General features: G+C 44.3%; 1 protein-coding gene across 2 annotated transcripts in view; it reads right to left on the reverse strand.

Moving 5' to 3' along the window:
* Positions 1–27,430, reverse strand: part of PLCB1 (phospholipase C beta 1) — a 320,638-nt gene that overhangs the window by 22,373 nt on the left and 270,835 nt on the right. For both annotated transcript variants that reach the window (XM_027898673.1, XM_027898674.1), the window contains exons 28-31: positions 26,296–26,372; positions 26,115–26,204; positions 24,553–24,610; positions 23,398–23,484 (exon numbers count right to left, since the gene is read on the reverse strand). In XM_027898673.1, coding sequence (XP_027754474.1) covers positions 23,398–23,484; positions 24,553–24,610; positions 26,115–26,204; positions 26,296–26,372 — 312 coding nt within the window. The remainder of the gene's footprint in view (positions 1–23,397; positions 23,485–24,552; positions 24,611–26,114; positions 26,205–26,295; positions 26,373–27,430) is intronic.

Genomic DNA, 27,430 nt, shown 5'->3' on the forward strand with positions numbered 1-27,430 from the left:
TGCTCTGCCACCCTCCATGGAAAGCAGCTCTCCCTCATGCTGAGGTGGTTTAGTTTATGGCTACTGCTCCCCTGGAAAGAGTCTGGCACCATCCCCTTGGCACCTGCCTTGGAGATCCTGATCTGCAGTAATGAGATCCCCTCTCAGTCTTCTCCAGACTAACCAGGCCCAGCTCCTGCAGTCCCTCTCGTAAGAAAGGTGCATCTCACCCCTCATTATCTCTGTGGCCTCCACTGCACCCTCTCCAGTAGCTCCCTGTCTCAGAAACTGCCCTTCTGTAAAGGATACCCAAAATCAAAAGACTGTAAATTAAAGAAAATTCTTCTCCTACCCAGCAATGTCATCCCAAGTCACCCCTGTACACATCCAAAGTGATACCAGTAACATCTCTGAAAAGATCAGGAGCAAATGCCAGGGAAATTGAGATAAGCATCAGGTGAATGGACATCTCACTGATTCACTGCCTCACACAAATGAAACAGTTTCACTGTCTTATATGACAAACTGATTTCCTTTGCAACTTGGCCCAAGTCACTTCACTGCCAAGGACTCAACTCTCCCACCTGCACAACTGTGTGAAATACCAGTTATCAGCTCATATTTTAATGCTCTTAGAATCTGAGAGCAATAGCACAGTCTTGTCTTACAGAGGTAACACGATAGGTTGGGCAGTTTTAGGTCCTTCTCTGTATTAAATATGGCAGATTGCACAGTTTACTCTGCAGTTAAAAGAGATTTATTTCCCCAGAACATTCCAAATCCAAATCCTTTCCCTAATGAAGTGTCAGATAAAAGGATCCTCTGCACAAACACATCAAGAAAACGTCATCTCCCAAAATTTCATTAAACATTAAACGACTGTGAAATAAACGAACAGAAAATGCTGGGGCTTTCTGACAAATTGTTATTAGTTTCATTTACTTTGCAAGACAGAATACATATGACAATTAGATCTTCAAATGACTACACGGGGGAGGTCCCTTCTGTCCTGATGCTCTGTGCTCTGTTATAAGCTCATTTGTTTGTGTCTAAGAACAGATTTCCAGCTTCACTCCTTTCTGAAACCAAAGTTGGCCTCAGACAGATAATGCAGCTAACTGCTAATAAACTCAAGATGTCTTTATATCAATTTGCTGAATGGAAAATCCTACTTATTTTGAACTAATTTAGTCCAGCAGTACCTGTTTAAGATCAATTCACAGCAGACTATTTCCTTTTTATTGCTAATTAAAATCACGGATTTCCTGTTCCAAACAACATATAACCCTGAAAAATTAGCTACAAACCCGGTGTGTTATCGACTCAGCTGGGTGGACTAGGTCTAGATTTACCACCTAGACCTGAGGTTTATAAAAACAACTCCTCTAAGCAATGACAGATTGGCCAAGAAGAGCTCAGGTGACGAGGGGAAAACAGGAGACACTCACTGAGGTTTGTCTTCTCAACGTTCTCCAGTGCAGAAGAGCTCAACTGGGCTTTTATCTCCAGCCCAAGAGCACATGCACTGTGGAACTCTTTCTTGGCACACTGAATCTGAGGACCACCCAGCTGTGTCTCAATTCCAGCCCTTTCCGGCCTTGCAGAGAAGAATAACCCCACTGTGTGCCAAGGGGATATCTGCAGGTGGCAGCTGGGTTTAACCCGATCCACCCACACTTTTGTTGTCAGGTCTGTACAAAAACACTTCCAGCTGATTGTGCTGGGCACATACTGACCGATTCTTTCACTTGTGGAACACAGTGGAGTCAGGAAAGCTTGGGAACAGCTTGTGAAGAAAAAAAGGCTAAAATCTGCTTAGGCTCACCTTAGGTTGATTTAATCCATCCCAGCAGCCTGAGCTGCATTTCCACTCAAATTTATGGGTGACTTCAACTGGTGTAGCTAAAGCAGAGAGTATCCCCAGCATCCTTCTTCTCTCCCCCAAAAGTGATGCCCTTCTTGCAGGCGGGGCTGAGCAAATTCTGCATCTGCCCGCTCTTGCTGTAGCTTAAATTAATTAAGTGCATTACTGTAACCTGCTGCCAACTGGAATTTACATTAACAGGCCGGCCCACAAATAAGGAAGAAAAGCTGGGGGTCGCTTGGCAAAGTGCAGGGAAGAGGAGGGCAGAAATCCCAGACCGGCGTGGGGCACGGGTGACTCGGGACACAGATCTGCAAGGGATCAAAGGACCAGGTCCCACACAGTGCCTGTGAAGTCTGACCAAACAGCAGCAACTCTGGTTCCCTTCAGCCTCATTTATTCCAGCAGTTCCACGTGCCCGGCAAGGTGATAAAACCAGCAGTGCTGATACCCTTGCACAGGGAATTGTGAAGGGACAGTGAGCAGTTCCCTCCCTCCTGAGAATATCTGCAACAGCACTCACTCCATCTGCATTCCTTATTAAAAGAATGCAATCAAATCAATCACAATAAAGTGGGTATAAATATTAATGCATGTGTTGATATCTGGAGGATGAAATGTACTTTTGTTGTTTAGAGAACTAAGCTGTTCCTGTTTGTTGAAGCCCATTGTTAATCTTCATCTTGTTTTCCAACACAACTTATTTATTTACAGCATGTCAAGGGAGAAACCTAATTTCTAAGGACATTTTTCAATTAACTTTCCTTATTAAGAGAGAAAAGTTAGACTCAGTCGGTTTGTAAATAGTATTGTCCAAACCCCACGGAATTAACGGATTCTGGGAAATGACTGAGGATACACCTACACAAGCAGGATCAGGAATGTTCCCCATCTCCAATCTCCAGGTGATACAGCCCTTTGTCTGGCACTCTGGGCACCTGCTCAGTTTTGCCTGGTTTGGAAACAACTCCAAAAGTCTGTAACACTACCAGGGAATTGCTGTTCCCTTTGGCTTCTGTCACACAGCGCTGTAAGCAAGCGCTTCCACGGAATTTTCACTTCAAGCTACGGGCTTTAATGAGGTTCAAGCTCTGCCCTGAATATGAATCTGCCACAAGAGCCTCTGCAGTGCTCCAGCTTCATGAATTCATGCAATAGGAATTGCCTGCTGCTGCACTGCCTCAAACATCTGCCACTCAGACCCAGATCTTCACAAATCAAGAATTCCCAGTTTCAGGAGGGAACACCGTTCTGTCCTGGGCCCAGTGAAACCCTTCGAGAAGTTGGGGCAGGTCTTGCAAATGATGCCTTTGAAATTAAAGCAGACACAGGAATTGGAACCCAGAGATCACATTGCCACGCCTGACTTGGTGATCAATCAGAAACAGACTCATCCCCCTGAACAGTTCCCGAGAACTGGAAAAGGATTTCAGCCCAATAAAGCAAAAGAAGATGATTGCAAACCACTAAAAAGCACCGAAATAACTTATTTCCCTAGTGCATTTACAGCAAGTGAATAACCACGCTCTTTGTGGATGCAAGAGTATTTCACATCTGAAAACAACTTTACACTGTACACTGATCCCCAATCTAGATATACGCAAGGCAGCCCGGAGCTGCAGGTCAATTTATAACACTTATGTAAAATAAAAAAGAAAACAAGTTTAAAGCAGAATTAGATGCTATACTTGTCCCACACACCGTGGACAGATGCTGTGAGTTACTGCAAACTTTCTCTGAGGCACAGGAATTTAGGTGAATGTACTTCTTAATAGTTTCAGTACTAAAACATGATTTTTTTCCCCTTCATCTATTGAAAATATCTGGGAATAAATTTCACCACAGCTGGTGAACTCCTGCTCACATCCTGCCTTACAACAACCTCACACACACGCTTCTAAGCAGCAATTTTCTTTGCTTCAGTACTACAGAAACAGAAATAAATGTGGTTTGATACATTTACTGTGCAAGAAGAGTAGTTTTTACTGCTTTCAGAAATAATAATGATAACAATAACAACAATGGTAATAAAAGAAGCTGTAAACTCCAGCAGGGCCTGGCTGTAACTGGAGAAACCCAGTGACTCCGACTGCTGAAGACAATTAGTGCTGGTCTGTGAACACACAGTTTGAATTAATGTGTTTGTGTGCAGACAACAGCACTGGGCTCTCATTTTGGAGGGGTGTTTTTAACCACATGAGTCACAACGTGGGGAAGGCAGGCTGAGCAAACCTGATGGCTTCCCTCCTTGGCACGTGTTACATCCATTTTGTAGCTAGCATGGAACCTGGAAATCCATAAATCTGCCTGTCCCCTTCTTTGTTCTCCATACAAGGGAAACTCTGACTTCATTGTTCGTGCAGGCAACCAGGAAAACTCGAGCAGACCACAAAACTCCTGTGTGGGATTAGTGGTTTCAAAACAGGGCTGGGAACCATCAGAACTGGATTCTAATTCTGTCACTCCGAAAGATGCTTAAGCCAAGGATTCCAAACACTGACACCTAAAGTAAGGCAGCAAAATGCAAGTTAACTGTGCATTCCAGCAAAGCCTTTAATATGTGGAGAACACTGTACTGGTTTGAGTTGGAAACAACAGAGGGAAACTTTATTATCCATAGTTTTCCTTTCGGAATTTTCTACTGATTTTGTATTTCAGACACAGATTTAAAACTTACAGCCTAATTTGCCTTGGTGGTATCATTTCAACTGAGCTACAAATACCTTCTGTTTGCTGGGTTAAACTTCAGGGACTTTCAAAACCAGAGTGCTTCATAAGCTACGCTTCCTCAAAACATATCCTTGGGGAATATCTGGAATCTCTCCTTTTAGCAGCAACTGACCACAATGAACCAGTTATCTGCATCTTCCATCTCATTTATGCTTTGAACTTCAGTGGATTCGTGGCCATTAAAGGGATAAGACTAACCCAGTGGTTTGAAACTCCCACGTGGCCGCCACGACAAACCAAACCGGTGCTGGTGGCCACGAGGCTTCCCGGCATCCAGAACCCTTCCTTCTGGGTTTTCCCTGGAAGGATTCCTGTGACTGCAGGTAGCCCTCCTGCAGTCCCTGCTCAGTGGACCGACCCTGTTACCAAGGTCACCTCTGCAGAGCTCTGTTTGCATCCAGCTGACGTTGATTCATGTTGCCAGATGGCAAAGGACAGAGCACCATCGCTCAGCACCACGTGTGACCCACTTACACGCCCGGCAATCTGCTCCTGAAGACTTGGGAAAGGCAGGGAGACTTTGATTAAAATTTTAATTTGGTTTCGTAGTTCCCCCACATGTGGCACGTGCATTTTGCATCCCAGCTGCATCTGTTCCAGCAGGGCACTAGCATGATGCCTGCCACTTCCTTCTAAAACAGGGCATATGGATGCTCAAGTGTCATCTCCTCATGTCCTAAAGGCACTCTCAGAAGTAATTACAAGTTATTTGCTTACATAGGGACAACTAACGAAGAGCCAAACACTCCCATGCCGGCACCACATGGAAAATGATGATGGCAGCGGCGCGTCAGCTTTAGAGGGGAAGGATAAAGACATGATACAGACAAAATTCATGTCGGGTTCCTAATCAAATACAGGAAAAGTCACGGGGAGATGCTCAAAGTCTCATATATGTATTTACAGGATGAGCGGGACAACATCATTTCTGCCTTAACTCCAATGTGAGGGTATGTGGGGATACCACAAGTGACATTTGGTCACTCCAGGACAGATTCCCCACACTGCTGAGGGCTTTAGGAGAGCAGTGATTGCCAGACTGAATCAGACCTGCACTCTGCCTCTGCCCTGGGCCACCACCAGATGCTGCACAAAGGCTAATGAGTGGAGAAAGCAACTCCTCCCTCCCAGCAGGCCTTCCTGGTCCTCGCCTCTGATACCTGAAGCCTGGCTTAAGTCCTGCTGTTCAAGTTCTAGCAAAGTTTTTGTTCCTGTCAAAGTACTGGTCAACAAGAATTTCAGCTCCGAAAACACTTCACTTCCGAAGTGGTTTCCAAACCCATTTTGAATTTATTCAGTTCTGACGGATTTTTCAAGGGCTTGGCACCTATAGATGGAGCTGTTAAAAGTCTCAAGAAGTGCCCAGCAGCTCCTCTTGGGAACGTTCAGAACCAGACCCTGGGGAGGGTTCAGTGTGGTGCCCAAATGTGGGCAGGTACAGCTGAGCAACTCTTCTAAATGAAAACAGAAAGCTTTGTAAAACACAAACCCTCCAGGCTGCCACAGAGCAGCACCCAAACACCCTGCAGAGAGGCAGGTCTGACAGTATTCTGCACACTGAGGAGGAGGTGATAGATGCTGGCTGGAAATCATCCCATCACATATTAATATTATTTATTTGGGGGGGGAAAGGAGAAGGGAAAGCCAAGCACAGTCAGGAGCAGTTGTATCACAGTGCAGACACTGTTAATGAGGTGATTACAGGTAACAGAGTAGGTGAAAATAACTGGCACAGAAAAGGTTTACCCAGGAAAGTGATAAATCCCAAAGTTCTGTTATAAATTAAGTTTGGAGAGAGAAAATAATCCAAAGGAGTAGCAAAAACCAGCATGTATGTAGTTATTGAGAAGAGCACAACAGTTCTGGAAAAAATACCAAGCACCCCTTTTTAGAATGAAAAACCAGAGAAATCCCTTCTTCCTTTTAAATAAAAGGAAGCCCAAACACGCATTTTAAACCAAATACCCAGCACCGAGTCAAAACCTGCAGTGTCTCGTGTCCACCGGGGCTGTGCAGTGGCGCGAGAAACACATCCCAGCCCTGAGAGCGCTCGCTGAGGGAATCAAAACAGGCTCTCCCTGGGCTGCTTAGCAGAGCAGCCCCTTCCCTGGCTGGGTCTGATTATTTTTTGACTCAAAAGTCTGCGGAAGGGATGAAGTGTCTGTTTAATTTGCTGTTGTGCAGGAAAGGGGCCAAGGTGTCTGTGACACTGCTCGGAAAGTGTTTGCTCTCGGTACAGCTTGCAGTTTTTAAGCAGGATGCCATAAAAAACCCCAAATATAATTGAAGAGAGTCTCCTTAAATGAGAACAAAGTAAACAGAGATGCTTTTTAAAAATTACATCCCCTCATCCTGCTCCTGCTGTCAAGTCCACTCATTTATTTTTTTTCCCCTCTTTGGTTCAACATAAAAATTAATTATCTTTGTAGCAAATAATGTCAAAACTGAAGCAGGAGGCTTGAATTCTTTCTTGTGAACTCTAACAAAGCTGTGGGAGACCGCTGGCTGTAGATGTGACGCAGGTAAAACACTCAGCTCTTATAACCCCACCTGCCTTTAGGGTTCAAATTGGGAGTTCTGATTGTTCTGCCATAGTTGAGTTGAGAACAGAGACAGCAATGATCACTTGAGGTCACTAGATGGGCACTGGCCATCATACCTGAATCACACTCCCAGAGGCACGAGCATGTTAAAAAATGCTGTCACTCTCACCACTCAGCTGGTCTGAGACAATCACTGAGCAATCACAAAAGGGAGAAATCTCTGGCACAGTACGGAACGGGGGTAAACTAAGAATAGCAGTACAGCTGAACAGTGTTGTTTGGGTTAGTGCACTGCTTTGGTTTTCAGGAGGAGCTACATGGATAATATTCAGCATAGCTCCTTATTTAAGGAAGGGAGCACACACCATAAATTAGAAAGCACAAATATTTAGGGTTCTGTTGAATGTGTACACAACCTGTTTATTATGGCTGGACTTCTTTTTCTAGGCAATAGCTACAATAGATGTCCCCAAAAGTGATCACTTGGTATAATACTGGGCAAAGGCCAAGAGAAACTCTGTTTCCATAAAGGTGCTCTAGAGAATGCTTTATTTTGGAGTGCCTCAAGGAATGCCTAAATTAAGTCACAGGAGCAAAAAAATGTGTGGTATCCAAACCCTTTGCTTGGGCATATATTCCATGGCATCACCCTGTTAATCATTCTGGAGCAGAACAGCCCTTCCCTGGTTCCTAACTCGAGGGATAACTCCTCCAGAGCTGCCAGCTCTGTTCACAACTGCTCTGATTAAAAGCACACTAGATGTGCTTTTAGGGTTATAATGAAGAGTTAAGCCAAAAGGGAAAAAAAAAAACCAAACAAACAAACCTGCCCAAAGTCCCACGGCAAAGTAGCAGGAATTTAACAGTTCCCAAATTGGAAGCGGCTGAGAGCAGAACAAGAACACAGTCAAACCCTGTTTCTGGGAACGTGTGCTTGGAGAAAAGTATAGTTTAGTGAGCCTGCAAAAAGCCCTCAAAACCTCAAGGACAGTAAAGAACAAAGGCAAGTGGGGAAGATCAACAGAGGGAGTTTTTTCTTCTCTCTGAAATGGTTACAGAACAAATTCCAGAACTAAAAGACAGGGTCTGTGTACCATGTAAGATTTTTTTGAAGTCACAAGCACCACTTTAAGGTTCCTCCCTTTTTGCCTCTCTGCCGTCTGTGAAGAAATTCCCGGGGAACTGCGAGCACTGCGAGTGTGTCCCTGGAAACGCCAGTGCCCAGCAGGTTTCACCTACAATCACCCAGCTACAACACCCTTCCCTGCCCTCTTTACGCTGTTCTTTACCATCAGCTGAGAGCTGGGCCGAGGTTTCATCGCTGTGAAACTCCACCCAGGGGACCAGTTCCCGTCTGCCCTCGGCTGGTGGCAGCGCTGTCCAATGTACTGCCCGGCCAGCAGCTCCAGGGGAGCAGCTCCCTCACACCCACTGCCAGGAGTGGGCTAATCCTGCCTGGGAACTGCAACCCAGCTGGGATCAGCTTTCTGGAGAACGTGCCATTTCACACTTCCACACCCCGGCCTCTCTCTTGGCTTTGCCTGTAAAGAGATGCTGCCTCATTTTCTCTGGATGGATGAGCAGCAAAGGCAGTTGGGATTTTCCTGAGTTCCTTTTTTTCCTTCTCCAAGCAGTTTGGAGGCTAAGAAGGCTCCGAGCAACAGAAATTCACCTTCTCTTATTACTGCATTAAAGAGCAAAACTTGAATGTGTACCTGTGTTTAAATTGTTTGCACAAGCAAAAGCACAGAGGAAATACAACCTGCCTTTCTCCTCGACAATAAAACCTACTCTCTCTTACTTTAACAATTACTCTCGACATTTTCGATTCAAAGTATTTGAAATGCAAGTGTAAAACATTGGGTCTTAGCTTCTATAATTTTTCCTTGCTTTTTGTTATTAAATAAAGACCTACCAACTGTCCATCTCCTCATTCTCTGTTTTCTTCCTTCCATTCTCGATGTTTCATTTCCTCTGGAAGCTGAAGGATATATTCTAATAGAACTATCTTCTCTAACAGCTAATCGAAACCCCAAGAATTATTCTTCAAAAGGGATCTGTTTCACAGACAGAAATCAGGTGCAGCAATTTTGAGGCCATCCCACATTTGTTTCCACATGCATCAAGGAAGTTTCACACCTGTCAGAAGAGTTCATCTCAATTCACCCCTCGCTTAAGGAGTGTAATGCCTGTCTCTTTAATTAGAGAGGTTCGAGCTGGCCCTGCTGACACCATTTAAAACCCTCACACTCAGTGTAATTTTTAATCAAAGCATGTGCCACAGGTCCTACTGGACTGTCTGTGAGTTCTCTGTTAGCCCTTGCAGGGCAGGCATAAACACTGGGTTCGGTGAATTGCTTGCCAGCACCGTTCCCTTCCCCTGAAGGACTTGAGGCCTGCACAGCTTTCCTGTGGATATCTAAAATCAGAAAAGGGGAGTCTTATCTTACCTCCAGTTTTGCACCTACTGCCCCTGAAGGACTCTTCAGTTGCATCATGGCCCCTTTAATTCATAAAGATTCACTTTAGGACTCATCATTTAATTCAGCTGAATTAAACAGTGCAGCAACGCGGAAAGATAAAAGTCTTGAAAATGCAAAGCCCGAGGAAATGCAATTAGAGCACCCCACTTGACCAGTTCTTCAGTTGTTACTCATCACACTTGCACAGAAATAGGAAAAGGTGAAAAGGATGAAATATTCCCAGGATAACAATACTCTGGCACTGCTGGTTGGCAACAGCATTAAACTTTAACAGATGATCTGCAGGACACTCTACACTTCCCACGTGTGTGAGGAGGCTCAGACCCAAAAAACCACAAGGCTGTGAAATATTACCTTTCTACCAAAACTTGTCTGTTCTAATGTTCTAACAGTCACTGTTTTCAAGAAAGGAAGGTGGAAGAATCACTGGCACAGAAAACCAACCCAAGTAACAGCAACTTTCTCCACAGACACTGATGTTGTCTATCAACAGCCCACTAAAGAATGCCAAAAAAACCCAAAAAACCAACAAAACGAAGATGGCATGGTATCAGCCACTAAATAAAATCAAATAAAACCTTTCAGAAATGCAGAATGGGACAATTCCAGCCTGCTGTTTGTGGCACCAGAGGAATTTCAAATTACAAAAAGGGTGAATATTCAACATCCAGCAAGATATATGGGATAAAACCACGTGCAGACATCTGGATGCCATTACAGGTAACATTTCCAAAACTCACTGCAGTACTCCAAAGATGGTATAATTTCACCTGCATCTCTCCAGGAACTCTAAGGGTCCCTTACACTGTCGCCAATTAATTAGAAAAATCAAGCACTTGTGACCACGTAATGATCTCCACTGACCATCACAGTGACCAGACATCAGACTCTGCTTTTCAGAAATCAAACTGTCAGCCCCAATAAGCCCAAACACCCAACTATTGTAAAGGTTGATTTGATGTGCTGGATGTCTCTTTAAAGGAGAGTAGCCCAAAGACAACAAATAGGAGAGATCAGTATGTTAAAAATGTAGATACCAGCTTGGAAGTTCCTGCTCTGAATCAGCAATTTATAGTGAAATAACTAAAACTTACACCTCCAACTAATAATAAAAAAATCAATTTAAAAGGCTGATTAATTCTTTTATGTAAATACAGAAAGAAACAGGAGAAAATGCTGCCTCTTCAGGCCACAGACTGATCCCAGACATTAACCCTGCAACATGCAATACGAACTGCTGTGGATCAGTGCCAGGCCTGAACAGAACTCAGCAGAAATAAATCCCCAAATGTCACTCACGAGGAGTTGAATCCTAGTTTTTTACTGGTGGGTAACAGTAGGAAAAACTGAAACCCAGCAGCAACAAGTAAGGAATTTCAGTGGAATTAAGGAGTCACAGGTTAGGGGACACACACCCCAATATTGTCCTTGACCTCCCCTTGACGGGGAGGTCAAGGACAATATTGGGGTGTGCGTCTTCCAAAACCGTGTTCTGAATCAAACAAAGAGGGAAGTTGCAACACACAAGGTGAAAAAGAAAGGGGAGACGTGATTAAATTGTGGGTTAAAAGCTGGTTCAGAGGCAGTTAACAGGCAAGTCAGAAATTTTGCTCCTTTTTACAAATTAACACGCCCGGGAGACAAAGAACACCCCCAAAGCCTGTGCCTAATCGCGCATTAAAGACACCCAGAGCTGAAAGGGAAGCTGCCAAGTGTTTAAAACATTTGAAAAGCTATTATGTGAAACGAGTAAAAAATATGGAACGTGTAACTGCTGCCGGATATTGCTTTGTTCCCCCCCAGCCGAGAGGGGAAGGCTGGCAGGAGAAATAAGGAGCAAAAAAGGTCTGTGCTGGGGGAAGGCTCCCCTGATTCCTGGTGTCTCAAGAGCCACACTTGGAGTCACTAACGAGCCAGGGCTGCTCGTGCACTGGCACAAAAATGATGTTTGTTAAGTTTTGTGTAGGGAGGACTCGGGATAAAAAGAGTATTAAGGGCTGCAGAAGGGATTGTGAGGGCCAGCTGAGGAATATCGAGGAGTCCTCTGCCTACTGACAGGAAATCCCTGAGAGGGAAACTGGAGTATTAAATACGAGTAATTTGTGGTCCTTATACCACAATAATGGTGCCCTGCACGCAGTGTAGGACAGAGCAGATGATCTTATCCAAGGTGCTTCCATGGAAAAATGCAAATCTAGCCAGGCAAAAGATGGAGTGGGATCCATTACTGCTCCAAAGGCAGCTTTTCATATAAAACCGAGGCCAAGCTGTCACTGTTCACATCGTTTTTTAATGATACAACAAACTGCAAGGGAATCTGAGTGAAATGGGGTGGGGAAGGGCTGAGTAGAGGAGCAATGAGTATCAACACAACACAGAAGGTCGAACTGTGAAATCATCCCTGTTAATCTGAACTTTGTTACAATAAATTCTCAGTGAGGGAGCTTTCCCCGTCTCCCACACCAGATGAGGCAGGGAGGGAGGTCAAGGAATCAGGATAATCCCAGGAAGCAGGAATGTCAGAGTAATAAACAGGGGAGCAAATTAAAAATGGCATTTCCAATCCGAAAAAAAGGGGAAAGGGAAGTGATTGGAAGAGAGGGAACATTTGTTTTCAAGCTATCGCATGAGGCATTCCCCATAAACAGGAGTGTAAAAATAAACAGCGTTAAGCAGAAGGGTTTATGTGGCTCCAGAGGTAAAGATTCCATTAAGAGGAGAGAGTCTACACATTAATTGGGAAGCCACACACAAAGGGAACGCAGGATGACGTTTTGATGCTTCCCTTGTCCTCTCCCCTGCCAATCCATCTCCCTGGTTTGCAATCTGTCACTGTTCCCGACGTGCTAATCTTTGGGATGAGGATATAAATATGTTTGAGCTCTCTGTCTACGAGAGCACTGAGAAACAGGTACCTGCTTCAGCACTGCAAAGAGCCTCTCCTTGGAGGGGCCAGTCACTGCAGTTTACACAGAGACTGCTAAAAAGAGAATTTATCTAGCAGTTAATCCTCAATGAAACCCTCCTTCCGTGCCTTTCTCCTATATTTACTATCTAATTTGCATTTATATACCCCTTATTACCTAAACACCTTGAGGTCTCAAACGTGCTTAACCTAACAAATCCCTGATGTCACTGAAGGAGCATCAGGGAAGCTTCACACAGATAAGCAGGAATTATGGTAATTTCTGTTGTCTAAGGTAGGCACTGGAGCCACAAGGTCAGGGCTGTGTTTCCTGCAGAGCGAAAGGCAGGAGGGGAGGCCTCAGAATCACTCACTGATCAGCTGCTGCTCCTTCCTGAGCTGCACAACCACCCTCAGGGCTCTGAGCTGCTTTCTCCTGGCTCTCCCAAAGCAGCACAGTGGGGCACCACACCTCTCCTGGCTGTAATTAGCCAGTCTGAAAACCACTAATCCCATTTTGTAATACTGAATCTTACGTCCTGCAAGGCTGTAACTGCAGTTTCACACACGCATCCAGAGCGTATGTATCAGACTAATCTCTGCCATCACAGCACAGGCATGTTCTTAATGCACCCCGTGAGCATGTGTGCATGTGTGCATGTGTGCACATGCATGCATAATCAAATATTTACTGTTAGATAGATACAAACACATTTATTCAGCAGTGTAAGCCAATGGACTGGATCTACTCCATTTCATCATAATTCCCTTTGATTAAAATTCGTACCGGCCAGGGGGCCACTAGTGAGGTTACAGGTAACAGCCTGGCTCCCAAGCAATGCTCATTTATTCATCTTCAGAAGATTTCAGGAGGCAATCTGATCTATATGCATTTTGCTTGTTCTATAATATGTCTTTGCAGAACAAAAAGAAAAAGACAGTGGGTAATATTATGGTACCACAGAAATTAGCTTTCCTCGTCTTATCTCCTGGGAATTGAGGTCTGTTTCTGTTGCCAAGAGAGGTTTAGGAGGCTTCCTGGATTTATAAATCAAGGGTGTTTGTTTCACTAAAACTGGCATAAAATTGCTTGTCAGCAGGCACCTTCACTTCAAGGAATGAATGACACAAATCAAAGGAAATGTAGAATATTGCTGGAAACTGCACTTGAACAATGAACAGGACTGTGTGAATAGCTGAGCAGGTCTGAAAGAGGAAAAAACCCCAAGGAAGGATTTTGATATAAATATATTTAGATTTATTCATGCTGAAAATATAAACTAACAAGTTTCCTCCAAACTCTGTGCCTGTTTGGCCCTTTCGAAACAGAAGCACCGCAGGTGTTGCAGCAACACACTGCTTGCACCCTGTTGAATAAACCTGGAATCCTCAAACTGCTTGTCAGAGTAAAGCCCACTGGGCTTACAGCTCACAGACTGAGCACAGAATTCCAGGCTGCCACTTGGACAGATCCAGTGCCTGGATGTAAAGTGAAAAATCCAGTAATTGAGAATTAGCCAGGAATCTACACTTCAATCCCCAGCACACCTCCTTTCGTGCATATTTCTCATTTTCTCCCTGGTGCCTTCACCAGTTCTCAATCAGACAGACATCAAGACTCTGGTTTTTCTGTCAGGGTTTTTTATAGGGGAGGGAGAAGAAGAACAGAAATTGTGAACTTTCACCATGCTCATAAGTCAGAAAAGCCAATGTGACAAGACTTCATTACAATGTTAAAAGTTAACTTTGCCTTGACCAGCCAGGCTCCTACCCAAGCACACCTGGATCAGGCCTCCCCTTCTTGGGCAGCACATCCCTTTACCCCACACAAACCTTACAAAGCTCTGGGACTCCACAAAAGAGATCATTTACAGGTACAGGGCTGCAGTTTACATGCTTAGTCACCCTCCACAATCTCTTGGCAAGAATCCCCTTCCAAACAAGGGCTGAAAAATGAGAAACTCACTGAGTCACTCCAGTCCAACCTAAAGCCTGAGATCACCCCCAGCCACTGTTAAGCAGCTGCAGCAACTCTGAGGGGCTCCTACGGCAGAAAGTGCTGATTTGTTGCCAGTGAGTCACAGGAGAAATTTAATGAAAAGAAATCTTTGCAGGGAACATCCCTCCCAGCTATTCTGCCACTGACTCGAGGGCTGCCAGACCCTTGAAAGCTCACCCAGGCAATGGTGAGCAACACGTGCCTGAGGTGCTGCATGCCCTGTCACTCTTCTATCCCTTCTGGATGTGCAGGGTTTTCTTCCCCTACCAAGCTGAGTACTCTTAAACTCCAGGGAAAGATCCTGCATCTCAAAACAACAGCATTTTCTTGTTGCAGAAAAGTTTGTTGTTTCTAAAAACAACCTACCTGCTCCCCTGAAACAGATTATTCTCTTCGTGGTTTTAAATATCCTTTTTAGTACAGGTCTACTTTGAAACTCTCACATTACTTTTGCTATTTCTGTTACACCTTTCTAATATTTTATCTTTTGGTCCTAAAGTGTCTCAGTGTAAGTTAGATGAGCTCAGCACCCATCCTGGGAGTGTCCTGGTTAAAGCAACCTGCACCTTTACTGGGCACTTCAATGTCCACGACTCCCTCCCGTGCAGACACAGGGAATTATTTCCATTAGTGCTTCTGCTCTGCAGGCTGGTTCTGCACAAAGACAGGAGCACCACCCTAACAAATGGCTTGCATATTCAAAGCTGTTCACACACTACAAGCTTTGCAGGCCCAGCGATTTTATTTCTCTGTTCATTAAAGAATATATTTCCCCCCCCATTTCATGCATTTTAAAACACCCCTCTAACGAGTTCGCGTGCCAAGCATTAATATTTCTTTTAGTGCTTTTCCACGAGCTGTGTCAAACTGCATCTCGTGCTGTTTGTCAGGTTGCACTGAAGGGCTGATAATTAAGAAATATGTAGCTCTAATGATGAGCACGGCTGTACAAGCGCCTCTGGTTCTGCCTCTGAGGTGTTTCTCGCTGACTGAGAGCGACGAGCACCTGTATAAGGTGCCGTGTGTGCACCACCACGCATTTCAAACACACTATCTATGCACACACCACGCAGCATTTACCTTGTGCTTTTTAATGTGCTTCTCCTGGAGCACTATCCCCGCTCGTGGAGAGGTGAAGGGGAGCCAGCGGCTTGCAGGGCCCTGTCGCTCGCTGAGATTTAACATGCAGAGCACTTGCCTTTGCAGAACCACAAACATTTCCACAGCAGAGGCTTCTCTCGTCAGGTTTAAATATTGTGCGGTCTAAGCTAAACATCCTGACACAAAACGTTTGCAGCCCCCAGCTTCTTCAATTTTTTAACATCGCTCTCGGTTGTTTTCCCTTCGGAGATCGCGATGTTAACACACCAGTTAGTTTTGTGCTCTGTTTTTCTCACGGGCACTTGCTACCTTGCTGGCCACCTGTCTCTGCTTCGGGGATTTTATTGCTGTGGCAAGCAGTGACTGCTGAGCCACAGGGAGTGCAGGGCCTGAGTGACAGCTGGCACTTTGCTTTAACCCCAACACATGCTCTGTGGTCGAGCAGAGAGTGGGACAGTGCAGGTCAAAGTGTCTGAGGCCACACAGAACAGATAAGGGGCCTCTCAGTGTCACACTATTCACTCCAGGGTGACATTATCTTGTCATCCTCAGTCACCCCAGAGTACACAGAGGAGAATCTTCTGCAGAGACAACGTGCTCTCTCTAGGATATTATTATCATCCTGGACTTGACTTTGCAGGAAGAAGCTACATATTAGTTTTTCCCACTCATTTCCCAGATTTCAGTCTATGGTAGAACACACTGCACTCTTCTCTGCGTAGGAATTTCACTTGTTTTGACAAGGACTAACTATTCACAAATATCAACATTACAAGTTAGGTCTACTTCAGTAATTTATGTTCACCCAGAGAAGCTGTGGTTACCCCATCCCTGGAAGTGCTCAAGGCCAGGCTGGATGGAGTTCTGAGCAACCTGGTCTAGTGGAAGGGTTGCTCATGGCAGGGGGGTTGCAATGAGATGGTCTTTAAGGAATCTGTCAACCCAAACCATTCTATATAATCCCATGTTTTCAAGGGGAGAAAAGGTAGTTTTTACCTTTTGATGTTTATTACACGGCTGATCCCTTTAATAGCAATTTAATGCTTCCTTTTTCTCCCTTTAATTGATCTGCTTTCTAACTCAAATAAAGCATGTGAAAGAATTAGAGGAACAGTGCAGTAAATTTTGTAAAATACTGTAAAACCTGCTACTGCACAAAGTGGTTTTCTTGCTTTTAACCAGGGGGTCCGTTTGCACGTGGGGGTGGATGTTCTGAAACACCCACCCCACTGCCAGGAAAGGAGGTCTGTGCTGTCAGATTGATGGATATTGCCGGCACAGGGCCGTTAGGAACAGGGGAACACACATCTTTTATCTGCATAATGGTAAATAACGACACCTTGATTGCTCATTAGTCACAGGCAGTTGGGCTAATCTGCCACCAGGCACCTCCAGGAGGCTGCAGGAGCCACAGGGGTGGTGAGGAGCAGTGTGGATGCACTGCCCTGGGCTGCCGGGGGAAGGCAAAGCTGGATGGGGCTTGCAGCACCCCAGTCCACTGAAAGGTGTCCCGTGGCAGGGGAGTTACAATGAGATGGTCCTTAAGGCCCCTACCTTATCTGAGACAGGTAAAATACAGAACAGATCCACTTGTGCAAATTAAAGTAAAAAAGAACCAGTGAAGTTTCCTGTTTTCGTGAAGAATTCTCAAATTTGTGCCGCCTTTTTTTTTTTTTTTTTTTTAAATGTAACTTTCTGTGAACCCTTCTGTCCACAGGTGGCAGCTGGATTCTAAAAAAAAAAATCACTTCTCTTAAAAAAACAAACAACCCAACTTCACAGTTCTAATTTACTAGCATGATATCCAGGAACACCTCACCACCCTTCACAAATCCAATCTGTCTGCCACACGAGCTCCACTACGGACCATCCTCTTGCCTTCACCAACGTGTTTAAATCACCAGCGACACCGCTGACTTGATATGTTCCTTTTGATTTACATTAGTGAAAAACTGCCCTTTCCTGTAATTTATCTCTCCTTTTGTTGCACCTCCTCATCAAACCCAAGATTTTCTCTGACTTCCAGTAGAACGGTCCACGAAAAACAGCTCCCTCTGTCAATAAACTCCAATTTAATTTGACCATATTTTCATAATTCCTGATGTTTACATTCTTCCCACGAAGGGTTGGTGACACTTTTGCTCAAAGGAAGCGATATCAGCATTCAATAAAATAAATTTTAAAAAGCATTCTGCACATTCACCCTGGAAATGAGTTGATTTGTTGATCTGAACGTTAATGCTGCCAAGAATATGGATGTGCGAGAGCAACACCGAAGATATTTAATTAGCACAAACAAATATCACCCCCAATCGCTTAGATGTGTCTTTTGTGACCTGATGCCCATTTTCTCACACTGCAATATTTATTCTCCTGGGAAAACAAACAATCGTTTAGAAATGCGGATTTGTGAAGGAAAACGTAAACAAGCAAGGCCTTAATCAACAACAATCCTTTGAGCATCCTGTTACTGGGACTGGATTCTTTTGATCTCAGGCCTGGTGATGAGGTGGTCACTCCACAGAACTTAAGCAAGTTCTACTGGTGTAAAACTGGCACAGGATAAAGGTCAGGCTGTTTAATTTTAACGAGCCAAGTGACATTATTTACTACTCAATTACCAGGCTGAGAGTGCATTCAGCAGAGTTTATCCATTGGGAGAAATGATAAAAAAAAAAAAAAGGGACAACCCCTGGTTTCCCCTGAAAAAATACTTACTTGCTTAGCAACTGCACTAATACAACATTTCAAGAGCCATCAGGGCTTAAAGCTGTTCTAAGTTTATTGGACAGCCAGGCTGATGGTCACTTGGGGCTTAATGCTGAGAGGTGCTGAGCAAAGGGCCAGGAGCCTCCAGGGAACGGGCTGGGAACACTGCATCCCAAAATTTAAACACCACCTCTGATCCCAAAGTGGGAAGATGCCAGATGAAGTCACAGGAAGATTGGGAAATCTCAGTTTAGATTTTTTTTTTTTCCAAATATCCTCTTCAAATATTTGTTGTTCACTGAGGCTCAGAAAATTCCATTCATTTCTCCATGCTGCTGCCCATTTAATGAGGTAGAGAAACATTTTATTACTCCCCTCTGATGAACACAAAAGCACCGAAACCCCAAGCTGAACAGTGAAACAAACAGTAAATTATTTCAATCCTCTTAATTCTCTGCTTTTTTTGGCCGATAATGCCGCAAATAATTGTAGCTTAGCAGCCACAGATTCAAGGGAGATTTCTTTTTAAACTTTGGAAATGTTTAAATTGAGTGAACTAACAAAAGAAATTTTTACCTAAACGGGGAGAAAATAAAAGGAGAGTTTTCCAAATATGACAGTGGCTATCAACTCATTTATTTCATGGGGTTTTTTTTGCAATGAGTCTGCAGGCTCAGTTAAAGGAGGGCAACTTCCACCACTCAGTCCAAACCCAGGCAATGCAAAATCTGATGAAACTCAGTAAACTGAAATAACCTTTTGCTCCAAACTCCTTCCCCAGAATTCTTGAAGAGTTGCCTGAGGTTGAGCTGGAATGCGGTTGGAAGTGTTTGAATTAAGAGCAGTTAGCCCAAAAGACAGCTTGGCTTCCCGCAGAGGTGTAAAGGATCAGAAAGGGATTGTGGAGGACAGTGCATTGCTGTTGTGAATTATGCAGTGAGCTGACACCACGCTGGAATACTCATCAAAGTTCCTCAGAGCTGCTCCCTTCCAGATGAGCAAACAGAGCAGCCCAGAGCTCTGAGGGGAACTGAAATAACATCTCCAAGTGCTGTAAAACACATTTGCTGTGTTTGACTTTGCCGTGCCAGGTAACAGCTCCACTAAACTCACCGGAATCATCTGCATGAGGATGACCCCGAAGGGTCACCTGAACCTCAGGGCAAGCTGCAGCCTCTGCAGCGATCATGTGTTTTCAGACATCCTAGGAGACCAGAAAGCATCGCTCTGAAATCCATGGATTTTCAAACACCTTCTGTTCTATAACACCGGCAAGGAAGGAGTCAGTGTCCAGACCCTGGAGGGCCTTTCCAGCCCCATGGAATGGGAAGAAGATCCCAGAGTTATGAGGGGCTTAACTGATGTGTAAGATCAGCATCTAGTTAATTTGTTCTGTAACTTGAATATGCGTCATTTTGTGCCTTCATAAATTTTTCAGGTACAGTTTTAATATTAATTTTGACTGGATGGGGAAGTGTCAACCCCCACGGGGTGCAATTAATAACATGTGCCAGATCAGGAGACCATAAATGTATGAAGGTGAGTTAATATGCATCGGATGCTTCTGTTTCCCATTATCAAGAACTGATTGACAATCTTTTAAAAACTGTTTTCATTATACTTTTTGAGGAGGAAAAAAAAGGAGATAACTCTGCTGGGAGCAGGAGCTGACTGCAGGGGCAGCTGTTACACTGGGATTTAAGTGGAGCTCTGACCCATGAGCAAGAATAACAAAAGTCTCATTGATTTCAATTAGAGGAGGCTCGGGTCTATTTACTGTAACTGAGGCGGTTCCCCGAAAAATAATTAATTCCTTGTCGTGTCTCACGTGTATTGATTTGGGTAATTACAATGAAACTGGAGGCGAGGGTGTGTGAGGGGGGAAGGAAATGCACTTGATTTACGTTTAATTTGATGCACAAGCTGTCAAGGACACAGAAATTGAGACACAATGACCATGCCCGTCCTCCGTGGGCTGCTCTGAGCTCAGATGACAACGTGGAGAATCCAAAATCACTCCCTGCTCTGACCCACTGCAGTGTAAAGAGCTGTCTCTCTGCAGAGCCTCCACAGCTGGCAGAGGAGATGCCCAAGGGGAAGAAGATAAAGACAGGACAAGCTTAATGTGTATCAGTGACTAAGAGGGGGAGACAAAGAAGTAGAATGGGAGAGAAAGAAAATACAAGTTGTTGCTGATAATAAAGCTGCCAGTAGATAATGTAGTGAAAAATAAGGAGCGAGAGAAAAGAAAATACATACAGCCTTGCTGGGTAATGATGCTGTGAGGAGAAAGCAGCAGGAGAGACCTGAACTTTGTTTGCCACATGATTTCACTAGAATGTCAAGACAGAGAATTTTGACTTCTTAGCTAGGCGATAGTCTCCTTTGCCAAACGTGTTTGTGGCAGTGGCTGGCCCGGTTCCACATACAGAGATTTGATTATAACACTCAATTTCTAGTTTCTGCAGCAGCAGAGATTAGTTTTTCATAAAGATCTCATCATTTACACAGAAAAAGTACAACCTTAGGGGCTCACTAAAGCCAGTGCCTGCCCTGGCTTCGGCAGGGCCACCAGAAGCTGAATTACTGTTTCCAACCTTTTGCCTACAAACACCAGTTCAAGAAGTTTCCAGCTCTTATAGGAGGAAAAAAAAACCTTTTTGCTATACAACAGCCCTGCCAATGAAAGCTGCAAAACAGTCTCACATCCAAACATTGAAAAGAAATGACATATATGAGGGAGAGGCAGAGTTGAAGGGTGTAAATCAGTCCCGAGTTGAGCACTTTCATCTCAACACACGGTATTTTAAACAAACAAACAAAAAAAAAAAACCAACACCAAAACCTCTGCCTCCAGCACAGGGAACTAATTTGCATCCAGTTTGTGCAGTACCTAAAAACTGTTGTGTAAAATGTCAGCACTCCAAGGCAAGTTTTCTTCTGGTGGCCTCCGCAGAGCACAAGACAGAAAGCTGCAAACTCCCACTCCGAGAGAGGCCAACAACACCCCAATGGTTGTGGCAGCTCTGCTGGCAGCACTCTGTGACACAACGTTCTCCCTGGCTGGGGAAGAGCTCTGTGCACAGAGTCAGAACACAGCAAACTGTGAGTCAGGAATAAATAACCTCATGGCAGGCAGTGACTGATGATGGCAAATCCTGTCTCCAGCGGAATTATTGGGAAGAATACTGAGAATTCTTTCCCTCTTAATATATTAAGCTCTTTGTTTGGGGCTGAGTTGATACTGCCAGAAAAACCCTTTTAACACAGCTGGCATAAATTTTGGTGGGTGTTTGAAGCAGGAGAGACTGGGCTGTTAAAAAAGCAGCCCCCGGGAAGGCTGCTGCCTGCACAAAATACATCAGCTCTCCTCAGCTGGGAAATCATTTGATCTATTTTATATCACAGGCCCTGTCACTAAGGAAGCAAATATGGATATGAAATACGGACACGGAGCAAAACATAAAAAGAGACTTAATAAAATGAGTAATTATGTTTTCCCTAAATCCTCTCATGCAAGCAAGAGGCACACAGCACCATAAATCCGGCCAAGTGTGTGGGGAAGGAACAAAAGCCCTGCAGCCAGGTCCTGGGAGGCACATTTACTGCAGAGGGTGTCTCAGCAGGGATGGAGAGTGATGATCACTGCAGTGCTTTCACTGGTGGCCAGATCCAGGGGAAAACAGGGATCTGGAGCTGCTCTGTGCTATGACCTAACACTTGGCACGTGCACAAGCTGATGGAAGAGTCTTACACTACCAGTCCAGCACAGTCTTTCAAAACATAACTCAAGTCCTCAGTGACAAACTGTCAGTGCTCTGCGCTACTCCTTAGTGCACCAGTAAATTAAAAAGAACCAAAAAAAACCCAAGAATAAAAGAAAGGACGCAAAGAGAAGTGATCAAGCGCTCAAGTATTCAGGACAAGCCAGTGTTAGAAGCACTTGCAGATTATTCTTTGGCATTTTGAATCCCAGTATTTCAATTCCAGTTCGCATGCCTGAGAAGCTCATGATCCTACAGCACCAAATATAAAACATAATATTATGTATAGTCTTTACACCCAGATGCCCTCAACATAAAAAAAGTTCCACCTTATTCATGAACGTGATTTTAAAAAAGATGAGTAGGAAACTGGAAGTGCAAACATTTTTATTTCTCCATACTCCTGCAAACTTCTGGCTATTCTGACCTCAGCCTAATTTATTCTCTGGCTATTTCACAGGAACGACATGACAACACTGATTAATTCACACCCAGTGCTAGAATTCCAGCTGTAACACAAGCACGAAAACATTAGGACTGTGGACACAGAGAAGAAATGAAAAGTGGAGCTGAGGACACACGTCTGAGCGAGAGCAGAAGAAATGAAAGCAGACGTGACACGATGGGCTGTGAAGGATTGCACTTGGCTATGAACTCTGCTGCAAACAAGTCTCCCTCTGCAGGGAAGTCTGATCACACAGTTCCCTAGGTCTCTCTACAGCAAAATCAGGGACAGGTGGAGGGCTCTGAACCCGCTCCACTGAAGTCAAGGGCAGAACTGCCACCAGCTTCAGAGAAGATCAGAACTTGTATTTCAGAATGTCACGTGTAGATGCAACACACAAAACCAAAGGCAGGACACCCAGCAAGCAATGTAGAATACTAAGCACCGTTATCACGAAAAAGCTCGTTGTTTTGCACAAAAATACACCCTGATCAACGACCACCAGTACCTGCGGCGAGCATGCTAAGGAGATATCTCTTTTTCTTTTCACATGTAAACTGTGTTTTGTTTCCGTGCCGCTGGGGCATAGAGGAGGGAAGGGCACACTCTGCTGGCCAGGAGCACCTCTTGCACCCAAGGCTTTTTAGCAACACGAGTGCTGAAAAAATAATCCCCGTTCCAGACATCTGCAGCTGGAGTGGTGCTCCACACCAGGCTGCCACTTGACTTTTCTCACCCTGAACATTTAGTGACGATGGCTTTGAGGCTGAGAACGGATCCTCTCATGTTTAAACATCAGCCTACCTGCTGCAAGAACACTTTTCCTTCCTGAAGGACACTTTTAGCAGTGTAACATATGTTCAAAAACTCTTTACCTTAGGCTTCTCATCCAGTATTTGCTGACGGATCTCCTTGTGTTTCTCTACAAGTTTCTCCTGCCTTTTACTCTGAGCATCTTCTAGCTGTAGGAAAATAGCAGAGAGCTTGTCTCAGAGACTGCACATCCTCGCTTTCCCACCTCTTTCCCAGCAAACTTGTCATCCATTAAAATTAGAAAGTTATCATCAAAACTATCAATAATTCCAATATTAAATTACACAACGTATCTCAGATTTCGCCCGTGGGATTTTAGAATCACAAATGTCTAAAGGACTTAACTGTTGACTCCTAATGCTATCAAAAGCACGATGCAGTTTTAAAAATTGTATTATTTTGATTTAGCTTTTCTTATTCAAGCTGTGAGAGATGGACCCTGCTCCCAGAAGGAGGGGATTTGCATCCTGGAGTCCTAAATGAACACGCTGATCAATTCTGGGCCCCGTGTAATAAAGCACTCAGACATGGAATTAACTCCAACAGGAATTAAACGTGCTCAGTTTGCTAATTCTTCAGCTTGCCTCCTAAATCAAGGCCTTCCTGAGAGAAATGAACTTTTGAACTGAGCTGTGTGTGCACTGAAATTAAGAGAAAATTCAAGAGCTGAGTATGTTTCACGGTGGTTTCACACATCAAAACGCTGCATGCACACTTTCAGCCCAGTGTAAACCACCCCCAGCTTCAGAAAAGCTCAAGGCTGACACCTGTAATGAAATGCTCTGACTTGTGTTTACAGAGCTCACAGAAAGCTTTTCACATTTCAGCAACTGTACAAATCCAATTAAAGGTAAAATATACTCAGCAATTAAATGTTCATTGACTTTCAGAGTTCCTTATACAATCTTTGCATTTAAAGAGAGGGCAACCGATTAAAAAAATTATGTTTTCCATGAGTACACAAAGGATATTCCAAGATGAAATTGCATTAAAATCTGCCTCTCTCAGCACCATGCCTCAAACACTGACTAATAATTAATGAAGAACTGTCTGAAATTCCAGTTCTCCTTTAACCGGAACGGGAAGAAAAGTCTACGCTGCACCTGTAAAACATCAGTAGCTGCAGAAGATTGAAATCTGCAGTTTAATATCACCCAAAAGATGAAAGCTGACATTTTATCCCCACGAACGGAAAACAAACACATGGCCTGCCATACCCTCTTTATGTACTGCACCACCTCCTGGATGTAGGATCGGATCATTTCCGTCTTCTCTCTGTGGGGGGGGAGCAATCAACAAGTGACTGCGGTCAGTAACATCACACCAATATTTGAATCCCCTCAACTCTCTGTGATCTAATTAGGGCCATGTTTTGAGCGTAGGGACCTGAGTAATTAGCTTTTGTGTGCTTCCTGCAGGTGCCCTTTACTGCAGGAAGGGCTCAGACTTCCTCCGTGACCTGCAGGACAAGCCCCCGCTCTTCCCCGACAGGCTTTTCCCACAGGATGAGCCATGTTTCTTCAGTGGTGGTGGTGTTCCCAATCAGCCCGGCAGCACACACAGCCGTCAGCAGACACACAGTGCCACGCTGTGGCACTTCATGGAGCAGAGGAACAGCCTCTGCCAGAGCAGAGACCACTGCTGGCAGCCAGGGATGAGGATCCCACGGAGGGCAGGGCACACGGAACTTCGGGCCCCACATAAACTCGCAGGAAATACTTTAAGTAATTTTGTGAGACCGTTATTCAAAAACCACCAGTCAAAGGCTGAAGGTAAGACATAAAAGCATACAAAATAACAATTTGTGGGTACTTCAGCTGTCCAGTTTCAGGACAGAGCTGTAAAACCTAATAAGGCCTCAGTCAAGACCAGCGAATTGCTGTTCAGGTGGCACTAAAATGGGCTGGGTTTAGGCAGTTACACCAGCCCTGGCTGGACGAAGGAAAATTCAGTAAGAACAGTTAATACAATTTATCATCTCTGTGCAAAATCCTTTCCCAAAGGTCAGTGAAAAGCTTTAGGTAAACAACAGCTGAGCCAGAGTAACTGGAATGGGATTCACCAGGGGGCTTGCTACTCCCTGCCCCACTGCCGGCATGAGGACAAGCTGTGTCCCAGGCTGAGGACATCGTTCCCATCTCACCTTTCCCGAGGGCTCCTTAAAAAGCCCTTTGGGAAGAGTGAGAAAAAAAAAAAGAAAGGAAAACAAAAAAGAATTGCTACTTGTCTGCTCCCGAGCCTTTCTCACCGGTGTCCCATTAACCTCTCAGCAAATCATTTCCTGCTGCAATTGATTTTTTACTGCTGTTAACATTTCCGTAATGCCCAAACACCTTTTTCTAATACGAAATGCAGGCCTCCTGACCAGCTCTAACCATATTAAGTATTTCTCCCTCTTTTCCCCAATCAATCATTCTCCTTTGGATATATTTTTTTCCCCTAGGATGTTTATTAAAATCCTATAGCTCTGATTCTGAAATTATCTGAAGCCCTTCACCTCCTTTCAGTGTTACCAAATGCACAGATTCTCTGCTGAGAGGCTCCAAAACCTGGGGAAACCTTTTTACCTGCAGAAAACCAAACACAGCTGTGCCTTTGTTACACAGTAAAACCCAAACAGTCCGGATTTTCCTTTTTTCGTTTTGTTTGTTCCTCTTGTATTTTAACCTGCCCTTAAAGGTTACTCAAGTAAAAGTCCAGTCCTTTCTCTGATTTTCCCATTGTGAAAACTCTGGCCTCCTCATAACCTACAAGGTTACGGATCCAGGGATATACTTACTCTTCCATTTGATTTTTATCCTTGGACTTTGCCTCTGTGATCTTCTCCTGCCTCTTTTTGTCCATTTTTTTCTTCAGCTCTTTCTTTTCTCTGAAGCATAAAAAAACAAAGGCAAGTTCAAGAAGGGATCTAAACAAACCCCCACGCAGCAGCAATCAGTGGGAAGGGGAACAGCGCTCACTTTTCACAGGTTTCCTTCAGTTTCTTCAGTTGGTTGTTCTGACACTCCTCTGCTACATCTGTCAGCTTCTGAATAAGCTAAAAAAAAAAAAAAAAAAAAAAAATGCCAAGAAATAAAAATGTGTATTTTCAGCTAAATACTACACAGGCATCCAGGTTTCCTCAAAAGTCTGCAGCAGAGAGTGTTACGCCATTCCCAGACTAATTCCCGGCGATCCAAAGCCAGTCAACGTTCTTATCAGTGTAAACACGTTATTAACTGGTGGAGTTCAGCCAGGCTGGTGCAGGCCCGACCTCCACAGAGCCCACTGCTTCTCTGTGCAATCCAGGTGCTTTGGTTTCCCCACACTAAGATGTAAAACCAAACCCCGTTTTGCAGATTTTACCTCTGCCAGGAATCGAAATGCAGTGAATAAAGTGGGAAATGGGACCAATTTGGTTTAATCACCACCCCCCCCACCCCCCCCCACCAGTTTAAGTCTGATTCTGTAAAATAACCCTCCTGGGGTTATGAGCCAGGAACCTGTAATAATAATAGGTGGTCAGATCCAGCTTTTCATTCCTGAGATAAAAGAATAAAGGTACTGACAATAGGTTCAACTCTAAAAGGAAGACAGCAGAGAGAATCTCTCAGCTGCAAGGCAAATTTTAATTGGAATATTAACTCCTGCACAGTTCAGAGGGAAAACTGGCTGAGAGTTCCGTGCTAAAATATGAATTTAGTCTGACGCTGCCTGCCTGGATAGTGCCAAAAATGTAACTTCGCTTTTGAGAAAGGCCATTTCCCATTTTGGAAAGAGAAATGAGTTACCTTACAATATAAGCCCAACTACGTGGGTCCAAAATGGTGAATTTTTACAAAAACTATAACCTCTGAGCTGCAGCCCCCAGCTGTTACTTGAGTTTGTGCAAAGGCCTTGCTTGAGCCACATCCACGCACTTCGCTCCTCTGACCTGCTCGTTTCGGATGTCAGGGCAGAGCAGACAAATCCCTTCAGCCAACAGTACTGAGGCAAAACATCAGGTAATCGAAAAAACTGTGAGAGAAGATTGTCTGGAGTTGAGAAACAGTTTGCACTCCCATAACATCCCTCAAAAATATTCCCTTCTGCCTAAGAATATCCATTAGCATCAGC

Source organism: Empidonax traillii, unplaced genomic scaffold (genome assembly GCF_003031625.1).
Source record: "Empidonax traillii isolate 1590-97213 ecotype Southwest subspecies unplaced genomic scaffold, ASM303162v1 scaffold614:size843888, whole genome shotgun sequence".
Classification (NCBI taxonomy): Eukaryota; Metazoa; Chordata; class Aves; order Passeriformes; family Tyrannidae; genus Empidonax; species Empidonax traillii.